At 39.9% G+C, this 12,148-nt stretch overlaps 1 protein-coding gene across 1 annotated transcript in view; it reads left to right on the forward strand.

The window, feature by feature from the left end:
- LRRC1 (leucine rich repeat containing 1) overlaps window positions 1–12,148 on the forward strand; it is a 69,862-nt gene that overhangs the window by 25,626 nt on the left and 32,088 nt on the right. The window contains exons 3-4 of the mRNA XM_066314943.1: window positions 3,926–4,004; window positions 7,126–7,215. Coding sequence (XP_066171040.1) covers window positions 3,926–4,004; window positions 7,126–7,215 — 169 coding nt within the window. The remainder of the gene's footprint in view (window positions 1–3,925; window positions 4,005–7,125; window positions 7,216–12,148) is intronic.

Here is a 12,148-nt window from a genome sequence, read left to right on the forward strand (position 1 = left end):
TGTCAAACTTATTTCTCAAGTTACTTGTACAGGGTTTGCTAAATTGTCAGCAAATTCTCGTGCAAACTGTAACAATAAAGATCTGGAGAGCTGTTCTGAATGTAGAAGAGGACACATACCGTCTGGTATACATGACTGCTGAGCTTCATTTTGATCCACTGCTGCTGCCACAACTTCTTTTCTGCTGTCAGTGTATCTGTACTCTCACACGTCACAGGGCTTATGTTTGGTTTATGGCTTTATTATTAGCAGCGCTGCACAGTCTGCATGCCAGAACATCTGGGGCATCGTGTAAATGCAAAGCATTCATCAGAGTGTAGCATTAGAAGAATCCTAGATATTTAAGTAGGATTTGAGCTGGTTATCCAACAGTGGCAAGAAAAGTATTCAACCTTACTGTTGCTGATATTGGCAGGTAAGTACATGTTAATGTCTGTAACAAAATGGAGTAGTCAACACTAGTGGTGAAAGGTTCTAAATCCATCAAGAGACACAAGGACTTCTTTATATATTTTAATATCCTCTGCTGCATTCCAGCTGATTATGTCAGTGGTGTTATTATGTACCATTATCTTCTCTGCTACAATTGTTACTCCATTTTTTTGTCTTATAATAAAATGCTCCTCTTTTTTTCTCTTCTGTATTGATTTATTCACTGCAATGTTACATTAGTCTTCACAAGTAGTGATAAAGTATCTTCTTGTAACTTGTGTTTTGCTTGAGAAATCTTTTTAAGATGCTTGGCAATGAAAATGAGTTATACTTCAACCTTTTTGAATTCAGTAAATGTATAATGATCTTCACTTCAGAGAGCTGCACTGAATTTTTGTCCATCCTTTGTTCAGGTAGGCAGAGGAGAGAATTGGATAGTGAAAAAGTATCAAGCAAGAGGGAGGAAAATGCACTTTACAGAATCAGAGAAGGGATAATACTGGAAAGGATCACTGTGAGTCACTGATCCAACCTCCCTGCTCAAGCAGGATTGTCCTGGACCTCATTGCACAGGATTGTGTCTAGCTGGTTTTTGAGTATCTCCAGGAAGAAGACTCCACAACCTCTCTGGGCAATCTTGTTTCAGTGCTTGGTCACTCCTTATGGTCTGGTGAAACTTCCTGTGTCACTTTGTATCTGTTGCCTTTTGTCTTGTTGAGTGGTACCATCAAGAAGAGCCTGGAAACATCCTCTTGACACCCTCCCTTCTGATACTGATAGACATTGATGAGTTCCCCTCTCAGTTGTCTCTTTTTGAGGTAAACAAGCCCAGCTCCCTCAGCCTTTCTTTGTAAGAGAGGTGTTTCTGTCCCTTAATCATCTTTATTGCCCACTGTTGGACCTGTTCCAGAAGCTCCCTGGGGAGCCCAGAAGGTGACACGGCTGTCCAAGTGTGGACTCACAGCTCATTGAGTTCTCTGCTCACTTCACTCTCCAGTCATTTAGTCTGCACCACCTGAGTTTGCCTGCATGATTGTGGTGGAGGACAGTGTTAGACTTTGCTAAAGTCTAAAGAGACAATATTAGTCTCTTTAGTTGTTTCATCACAGAAGGCAGTAAATTTGATCAGGTGTGAATCCATGCTGACTATTCCTGATCACCTTCTTGTCATCCCTTTGGAGGGACTGAGGTGCAGCTAGCAGGCCAGCAGTTCCTTGGGTCCTCCTTTTTGCCTTTTTTGTAGACTGGGCTGACATTTGCCTTTGTCCAGTCCTCAGACACTTCCCTTCATCCCCATGACCTTTCAGAGATGATTGAGAGTGGCCTGGTCATGGTGTCCACCAGCTCCCTCAGCACCATGAACGTGTATCAACAGGGCCCATGGACTTGAAGAAGTCAAGGTGTTCTCTAACCCAATCCCTCTTGACCATGGAAGTCTTCCTTCCAATGCTGCTTTACGCTGTTCTCTGGGGTCAGAGATGATGTGAAAAAACCCCACAGAAATGAAATTTCTCTTGCTTTCTCTGTGTCTGTTTGCATTTCTTATTGAAGAGTTTTGCTCATGTAGTGACTTCATGGTCTGGGAAAGCACATTTTATTCCCAGAGCAGGTTCAGTAATTTGCAAATACATCCAAACTAAAAGCAATGCCTATACTGTGTTATTGCAAATGATATCTTGTATTGAAGTAATTTTTTCTTAGCTTGGATACTTGTTGGCTTTTACAGATGGTACAGATGTACAGTAAGACTGTTACAACACAAAAAGCATGTCAAAATAGTTTTACTGAGAAGGCATATTTTCTGGGTTTTGCACTACATCATACAGAAGTACAAAAGAAACTATTTGCAGTATGGCAGTGAAACTATATTTTAGTGGAGGAAATCAGTAGCATGATTAGTTTTAGAAACTTCTGCATTGAGGATTTATCTTCTGCTTTCTGTGTTGCATTTTTATGTGTATATTTTTTCCCCCAAACAAATTAGGATAGTTTTTTTTTTACTTCAGGGAAGAATAGTATGAAGACTAGATAGTAGATGACACATTCTTTACTTGCTGTTGGTTAGCTACCTTCAGTGTCAGTATTTGTTGTTGCTGTAATGCGAGATAAAAGTTACAGTGTCTATTTGACTAGATTTAGGTGAGATTTTAGAAAGAAGTTAACTGCTGTGAGGGTGGGGAGGTACTGGAACAGATTGCCTAGAGAAGCTGTGGATGATCCATTCCTGGAAGTCTTCAAGGCCAGGTTGGATGGGGCATTGAGCAACCTGGTCTAGTAGAAGGTGTCCCTGCCCACGGCAGGGAGTAGGGACTAGGGGATGCTTTCCAACTCAAATCATTCTGTGGTTTTGTTCTGAGTTGGAAAGCATTCAAAAAAAAAAAATTTTTTTTTTGGTGAGATTACCTGGCAGGAGTTGAACCTGGTAAGCAGGTACTTCCTCTTTTCTACCTTTTCCCCATCACACCTCTTCTGGGGAGAACATCTGAACAAAATATGTAGGTAGTCAATTCTGAATTATTCAGCTGGGTAGGAAAAGAACAAATTTACATAATTTTTTTTCGATGTATTTAGATCATACATGGCTGTTGAGGTCAGTGGAAATAGCTGAAAACTTTGGAACAGAAGCCTGACCTTTACTTAAAAATTGTTTGTTTTGTGTTTTTTTTTAATTACTTTTGAAATTAATCATAGAGATTAATTTTGACATTCAAGGAAACAAAAATATTTGTTTAATTTTTGCTGGATCTCAGTGACAGTAAACAGGTACTTAATTAGAAGACTCATAAACTATTTGTGGATATTCAGTTTGCTGTAAGAGGGCCAGAAGACAACTTTATTTCTAAGATACACTTGACTTGAGTAGATAAATGTGCTGTATTGAGGTTCCTTGAAAAAAACCCACCTGTTTCCATGAATAAATATCTCTTGTTTACTTCCTGGCCATATGAAATGGTGTAGTAGCACTTATTTGTGACCTGTCAGTGTGAATATAATTTTTGAATTACTTGGCTGTGGTGTAAAGGAGGATGTTTCTGCTCCATGGGTGTATGTTACACGTGGAGAGACCTGTACATTCTCTTCTTCCTTCCACTGTTTCCCTTTCCCATATACTTTCTTCCACTATAGAATGTGGGCATGTATTGATCAGTTCACCAGAGGTTCAGATTATAACTGGCTCTTTAGGACAGCCCTAGCACATTGGTTGTCTGATTCTTTTGATGGGCAGACTCTGATAAAGGTCAGTCCAAGGACAGGTGAGTAGTAGGAAGATGAACATGGAGCACGAGGGGAAAATAGGGTATGAAAAAGAGCAAAATGTGTCTGCTTCAATAGTTCTGTACTTGGACAGGGAGCAGTCTTGCGTGTTGTAATGTCTTGAAAGATACCAAGATAACTCCTTGCAGTAGCAAGTTACTTGCTGTGATTAAGCAATAATTTCAGTGCGGATGCAGTACAGTTGCTGACAATTATTTCCTTTTTTTTTCTTCTGCAGATATTCCTGAAATACCAGAAAGCATCTCATTCTGCAGAGCACTACAGGTAGCAGATTTCAGTGGCAATCCACTGACTAGGTAACTTCACCTTCTTCTTAGTACGTGACATACTAGAACTGCAATTTTGCTGTAACAATTCCAATTTTAAATAAGCTCTTAAAATTTGTGAGCGAGAGTCTGTGTAATATTGCCAACAGTCTTTGTCTGTGGCAGGGACTGCAGCAAAAGTTCAGATTTAAAAAGTGGATGTGCATCTTTCTTTGGGTGGGGGTGAAATTTGTTAGCCAACCAGAAAAATCTGGTTTGGTAAACACGATTGTCTATAAAATGTTTTTCATTCCTTTTCTTAAATGCATAGGAAAACCATGTTCATACTTGGGAAAGTTACAGCAATGGTTAGAGCGAATGAATTGGCACAAACCCAGGTGCCTGATGATTTGGAATAGACTTTAGATCAGCTGCTGCAGATAATGGCTTTTACTAATGATTAAAGCTTGGACTAGCATTTCATCACCCTCCCGTCAATTGGGACACAGTGACATGCAGTAACATGAGGCAGAAGTGCACTGTGTTTGTTGGTGGCTGCTGTGTCTGCTGCCAGCCTCTCTTCTGATGAGCCAGGGCTTGGAGGTTATGCACTTTTAGTATGAAAGAGGAGTTTTGTTATATTTCTCTGTTCAATTTGCTGAAGAATTTGAAATTTTTCTGGTGAAGTGAGGGTGGAGATGGCAAGGAAGCAGTGATTTGCTAGTTTAATCCTTTGAATACTGTTTGGAGAACTATTTCCTGAACCAGCCATTGCCACAGAGCTCCTTTGTGGTGCTGAGCAAGTCACATAAGCCAGAGTGTTCACAGTGGGTGCTCACTGACCTGCTTTGCTTTGTACTGAGATAGCCAGATACTTGCAGGGTTAGCTGGCTGGCTGGGCTGCTGCAGTGTTAACAAACAGGAGTCTGTAAGAGCTTAAGCAGCTCCAGTGGTTTTGCAAGACTACTTCTCCCACGTGTGCAGCTGAGATTCTTCAGAAGTGTGTTTTGAATATTGCCCATAGTGCCTCTTAAGTTCTCTGAAAGTCACATCGCTGAGCATTAAAGGAACACTTGTGATCTTAATCCCCATGGCTCTGTAGCCCATTCATATAGTGAAGATAATAATACCACAAAAATCCAGCAAAGCAAACTGAGGCTGAACTGATGTTTAGATACACAAGTGGTGAGGGTCACTGAGCAGCCTTTTTCCAGGCATCAGTTGCACTGTGTAAAGCTCAGATCTGCGTCTTGTGGTATTGAAATCAAAAGTTTCACTAGTTGTATTCTAGTTATCCTTCTTCATTCTGTGTGCTCAGTAAGGCCTGAGTAATGTATTTCCTTAAACACTACCTGTAATGCACAGCTACGACTTCATGGAATTCACAAAAGAGTTTTTCAGCGGTGTTGAAGTAGATATCATAACTCTTTGCTGATAATTCAAAGGAATTCTAAAAATTCTCGATAAAGTGGCTCCAAAGCATATGCATGTCCTGGAAAACATCACTCCAAGCAATTTACTAAGTTAGAAAGCACAGATTCCAGGAACTGTTTACATATGGTTGCTAGCTATTTACGTCATGAGATCCAGAATTTCAGTTTTCCTATACAATAGCATGTAAGTTTTTGTACTGATTTCCCAGTCAATGTGGGAAAGTCAAATAGCTATTTTTGTGTAATATTCTGGAAATTTTTTTTAGCCATTGATTCTTGTCCTTATTTCCTCTAAGCTTCGAAGCCAGTCAGAGATCTTTGCAATCAGTGTCCTGCCACTAATACAGTATGTTGCCTCATTGTCAGATTTAAATCCCTCATGAAACTGAGCACTGAAGGTGGCTGGCAGACCATTTTTCCAGGTGTTTTCAGATTATTTCAGTTTTATATATTATTTATATCAGCAAAAAGCCAATGCATTTATTTATAGATATTTATACATATGTATAAATGTAGATTTATTATAGATATGGAAGTCCACTGCCTGCTGTAGAGAGAATAGAATAGTCCTAGTTGGAAGGCACCTACAATAATTATTGAGTCCAACTACCTGTTAAAATCAAGGCTGAGCAAAAGACAATCGAACCACTTAACTCCACTCTTAAACCTGTTAGACTCTAAATGGCAACGAGCGGTTCCAGTGGAGCTCACATTTTGAAGATATTGAGCATCTGTTAATAAGGTCCAAAATACGAAGCAGTGCAGTACAGAATTGATCACATGAAAACTCCCTCTTGCCCCACACTGTAATTTGCCTTTTCCCTTCTCCTCATCCCCCTGTTCGGAGTTGTATTTGGCAAGTTGTCTGCAGGTCATACCATGTGCCTTGAGCTGGGTGATGGGGAGAGCAGGACCAAGTCAAATGCTACAGCTTGATCTTAGATTGCATGCTCTGGGGGTTGAGCAGAAGTTGAGTGGCTGGGCCAGGGACTTCTGCTTCTTTACCTAATTGGACCCTTTACCTCATCCTGTCTCTTGTGCAACTGCAAACTGAGCTTCTTGGTATTGCCAGTGAGCAGCAAGTGGTACAGGAGCCACTCAGTGTGAAGAAAGGGGACCCACACCTTGCTGGGTGATGGACCTAAAGGCTTTGGGAACTTTGGAAGTGTTCTGCATATGACTGCATTTTATAGTGTATGAAGGGGGGATTAACATGCTGTTGTGTTGTGAACCAGTAAATGTGAAATGCTGTAACAGCAGAACATTGTCTTCATAGTGAACAGCATGTTTCTTCAAAAAAACAGCAATTGAAGAGCAGCCTAGCAGCTAATACAGAATGGCCATGCTATAAGTGTGTGTTTAACTGGAGCCTGAATAAGAATAAAACCATTTTACCATTTGGTTATACAGGAAAATATTAGTAAAGAAGTTTATGTTGTTTTTTTTAATGTGTTTGGTTTTATTTTTCAGTTTTGTAAAAATGCTTAAAATGTTCTCAAGCCCTACAGTGTTTTGAAGCTTCAAATTGGGTGCAGGGAAGAGAGTGGTATATCCCCTGTTCTTCGACACAGAATAGACTTCAACGTCCCTAAATCATGAGTGTTTTTTATGATCCTTAGAATTTTCTGAGAGTCATGCTAGAATCTGGGCTTTCCTCCTTCTGTGCGTATTTGCTAAATAAAGTCTTGGTCACATGAGAGAGTACTTCTGGAAGTTCTTGATTTGAATTATCTCCATAGGTTGCCTGAAAGCTTTCCTGAATTGCAGAATCTGACGTGTCTTTCAGTAAATGACATCTCTCTGCAAGCACTACCTGAAAACATTGGGAAGTAAGTTCTCGTGCTTTATTACTTTTAAAATTTATTTTTTTCTTTATCGTTACACTTCTTGTATAAATGACTCACATAATTGTATCTAATGCACCTATAAAATTATGTACAGGTCTACTCTTACTTTTTCTATTCTTTCAAGTTGGAGGGATCTGTTTAAAAAAAACCCTGAAACGTGGCATTTTCACTTGACGTCTGCAGGTTAATGCAGAATCCAAAGTGCGTATGTTTATAGTTCAGCTCTGTTCTTTAGGATTTAAAATAACTTGGAATTTTAGGTGCAAAATTAATTCAGTGTTTTGTCGTGCTGATCTGACCTTTTGCTTTCCTAAGTAGACCATTGATCCATTGATCATGTCAGATGGCTTGCAGCTTAGCTCAAAACCAGGCAATTGCTGGCACAAGAGCAGCTGGGGAAAAGCTGGCTGTGATCAGGATGGAAATTCAGAAGCTTCCTAACTAGCTATGGGAGCAGTCTGGTTTTGAAAAAACCTTCAGTGAGAGCTGTGGAGATGAAAACTCGTGGAATAGCTCTTAAGATGAAATTTTGTAAGTTTTATTTTAAGTGTTAGTTCACTCTGGAAGGTAGATCAGTGTTGCAAGGACGGACTTTCAAAGTGGAAACGTGGAAAGTGAAGTGAACAGTGTTCATGCGTTTCCTTTTGACTGAAATAAACATCCACGCTTGCAGATGGGAAATTTTTCTCCTTAGTGGAGAGAAGGATGTCTCTTCCAGTTTGAAGGAGAAGTAGTAGTTCCGTGTCTCCTCACTTAAATTTATGAGAATGACTGTGCTGATTCAGCTCAAAGGCTCATCTAGCCCAGTTTCCTTCCTTCTGCTGTAGCTGTAAGTAGATGCCTAGTGAAGGTTTAGAAGAACAGTTGTGAGTGTGGGATGACTCTTTTTTTCCATACCCGGATTGTTTCTGGTGCAGAGGATTTCCTGAGCTTTGGATTTTGGTTTATCTGATTGATAGCCCATAATGAATCTCTCTTTTGTGTACTTGTCCAGTTTCTCCTTGAGCATATGTTAGACCTCTTTCATGTTCTCCCCTGGCAAATAGCTGCACACAGCTATTACCCATTTTACTGGTTTGTTGTTAATTTGGTAAAATCCAGTTGTTTCTAAACAGAGGAGTCCTGCAGAAAGGATCTTAATCATTGGAGCTCCTGCAATGTAGTCAAGTTCAGACTGGCATTAGTTTAGCCACTTCCCATGGATATGAAAGCTCTCAGCTGGCACCGCACCAGCTGCAACAGAAGTGGAAAATATCTTTTGAAACCTCCCGCAAGCACTAACAGGTACAGATAGTGTGTGCCCAGTGACTAGGGCAGAGTCTTGCCTAAAAATTGCATGGGCCAGGACTTTTGTGATATTCTTCCTTCACTGTAAAAGTTCACAAAAATTTTCATGCAGCTTTTTCAGCACTGGCAGCTAAGAAAAGGCCTGTTCAAGGCCAAAACTTTGGGATCTTGCCTGATTCTGTAAATAAATCCAAGAGACCTGACAAGCGTGATTGCTAAAGGCATGGTGTGGACTGCTGCCTTGCAACAGTAGCTGCAGAAGGTTGTTGGCTTCCCTGAGAGCTCACTGGCTGTGGTGGCTCTGGCTACTTGCTTGTTCTGCCTCTCATTTGGTATTGTGAGCGGTGATAGCCTTTGTTTTGGAGCAGATGACTGGAAACCAGTGTGGATAAAATTGGTATACCAGAATTTGTAGAGATGTTGGTATATGGAGCTGTGCAAGAAAGAAAGGTAAAAATTTGCCTGGTAGTGATCCTAAGCAGTTAGTGGAAATGCTGTGATACTGTTTCAGGGTGAGCTCCTGCAGAAAGGAGCCATGCAACCCACCCTCTTTAAAGTTAGTATCTGATCCTTGATATTGAAACTAAAAATCTGGGGTCCTCACTTGTATGAGGAAGAGCCACAAGCTTGTCCTGATGGACTTGGTGAGTACTCCTGGAGGGATAGACTTTTATTCAAGTCTGACAGGCTGCTTTGATCTGGGAAGTGTTCCCACATTAGCTGTTTAGAATATGAATATTGTATTTTTACAAAAATACTTTAATCTCATGGGTAGAAATTTTTATTATTAGGTTTATATTTAAAGAAGCAGAGACAGATGTGCAGGGCTGTTGTTTTTGCCTCATCGAGTATTCAGAATCGGTGGGAATATGTTGGGAGGTCAGTGGGAAGCTTGGACTGAAAATGCATAGTTTCTAACTCAGAAGAATGGTAATATTGCATGAGGGAAACTCATGGGGTGTCCACCCAAAATCTAACTGTTCCCGAAGTCTGTTGGGGAATGTCCAACAGAGAGATCCTATCTGTTTCCAACTCAAAATTATTGGGAGGTCTTGTAGTGAACTGGAGCTGCAACATGAAGTCTTTATGGATCACTTCTGAGAGTGAATTTTACTGATTTTTTAGCATTAAATCTATGAGTAAGATTTTTTTTTTTTTCAGTCTGGCTACCAACAAGTGCAACTTTCCTATTTTAGTTGGCAGAATTTTCATAATTTACTGCAAGTAAGTTTGATGGTTTTACCAATCACCTTGTATTTGGTAAAAGCTGTGAAATGCTCTGTGGCTTTTCCAAAGGTAAAACTTACAAACTTGTACTTGTTCCCTCCTTTGTTCTTTTTCATCTGCTGGGACCCCATTCCCCCAGTGGTGAGAATTGAAAAGTAATGCTAATTTTGTTTTTCTGGCTGAGGAGACTAAGTAAGACTCTAAAAGGTGTTTGGATATGTTTCCAAATGCCTTATTGGAGTTTCAGTATGCTTTGGATAATAATGCATGTTGTTATTTGATGGAATAGGCTGCACCAATGTGCTCTATATGGGGTCTGCCAAATAGTGAGCAAACAAATATATGCTGGTATTTATTCTACTATAGTTGGGCTTATTTGGGAAAAAAACTTGAAGTTGCTGTGCTTGCTCAGGTCTTCTGGCCACTAGATAATGTGGAAACTTGGAGAAGTGCATCCTAATTGCTTACAGTCTTATGGTGTTGTTTAGGAAACTGCCTGATACAGCCAGTGAAATCTCTGACCCATCTTCATGTAGTACAGGGATCAGTATCAGTACTTAGCATCTATTTTTTAAATTTTTTTTTTTTAAGCTACCTACTTACAATCTTGTGGTGATGGAAATTTACCTTACTGTCTTAAATGGGGAAAGCAGCAAGAGCAATGGCAAATCTTTTACAAACAGCAGTACTTTAATGTTAATAAGAAAGTTCTTATTAATGGCAGATAATTGACGTGAACTGCCCTGTGGTGAGGCCTTAGTGGAAGTGTGTCTTCCTTGTGAATTCCAGATATCCATGTTTTTCCCATGGTCTGATATGTGAGTGACAGAGTTCAGCTTCACTGTCCCAGGCCAGTGAACTTGTTCAAACTGCTTGTTCAAACCATTGATATATAGTGTTCCTTCAGTACTTTTACTGTGCTGTTATGCATTCTTCTGCGCACATATTTTATATTTCTTTGTAATGTAATTTCTTGTTTTCCTTTGTAATGCCAAGAGGAGTATTTTTAAGTACTTCAGCTGGATGTTTGAAGAGCATAGGCAAGGCCTTCCTTGAACCCTTTGTCTTTCCTCTTGCTTAGGCATAGCCATGCTCTGAGTATGTAAACTTTTCTTATTCTGTGTGACCACTACAGTCGGCTTTTCTGGTGTTGTTATATGTGCCGTTTTTCCTTTCTGGATTAAACCTATCTCTTTTAAGCACATGTATTGTTTCAGGGCTGTCTAGAAAGATGTGTGACAAACACAGGACTGGATAACAGACTAGATGTCCTAATATTACCAGTGCTGCTTTTCGTGTTTCTCTGTGATTTGTGTTCTCTTAACAAGTGGTTTGGTTACTATCTGGAGTAAAACAGTGAATGCTAATGCATGTGATACTTAAGCTGATAATTAGGTGGGTGCAGCCTGGAGCAGGACTTGTCCTGTTGGCTAGTTGAACTATTTGGAGAAACAAGTTACACCATTGAAGCTATGAGTAGGAGTGTCTTTTACAGCCTTTCTCAGGCTAATGAGAGCAAGTCTAATTTCCTTGCCTATTTTGCTGGGCCGTCTGTGTCTAGAGCTGCCCAACAAGCAGGCATAACCTGTTCCTCCCAGCGTAGGTAACATTTAGGAATTTCCCTTTGCTTCTAGGATTATTTTTCTTCAATACTTCCTTATTCACACAGCACCCAAAACACAGTCCATGTTTTTTTACTGAGATTTAAAAATCAGAGCATTTGTATGTAAGGGCATTTGAATAAATTGGGGTGTTTGTGAGGCTTCCCAGGGCATGAATATTCGAATGCCCAGCACCTTGTCCGTATGTGTTCATTCTGTAGTGTTGGCGTCAGACCACTGTGATGGCTTTTTGCCAGTAAAGATTGATGATTTTAGAGATCTGCAAAGTGGTCTTGCAGCTTAATATCTAGAAGGAGAAGAGAGATTGTGCCAGCTTTGTGTTTTTATTATTTATTTGTGGTTCTTAGGCTTGAACAAGGTACCTTCTTTGGAGAGCCTTTTATGTGTCTCGAATGTGTAATCTAGCATTGGACTTTTAGAACAGTGCTTCTCGAGGAATTTGCCTTAGCTGAATAAAGTCCTTTCAGCAGGAAATGTGTATTTGAAAAAGACAGTTATCTGTCCCATTCTGTAGGAGTGGCAAAATCAACTACATTCTTAAATGGCTGAAGCAAAGGGCAGAGCTTCACTAGTGAGCTTTAAGTTATGATTTTAGACCCAGATTACTCTTTTTTATGTTAAACTTTAAAGTAAGAGATTATTCATGACTGGTGGGTAGGGTATTTTGAAAATTCTCTACATGGCAGATGAAGAAAGCTTTCCTCTGCCATATGCGATTGTTATTACTCCCCTAAAAATACAGATGGTCTCCTACTTGGAAACTATTTCAAAATCCTGAG

This window comes from Sylvia atricapilla, chromosome 3, assembly GCF_009819655.1.
Source record: "Sylvia atricapilla isolate bSylAtr1 chromosome 3, bSylAtr1.pri, whole genome shotgun sequence".
Taxonomy (NCBI): Eukaryota; Metazoa; Chordata; class Aves; order Passeriformes; family Sylviidae; genus Sylvia; species Sylvia atricapilla.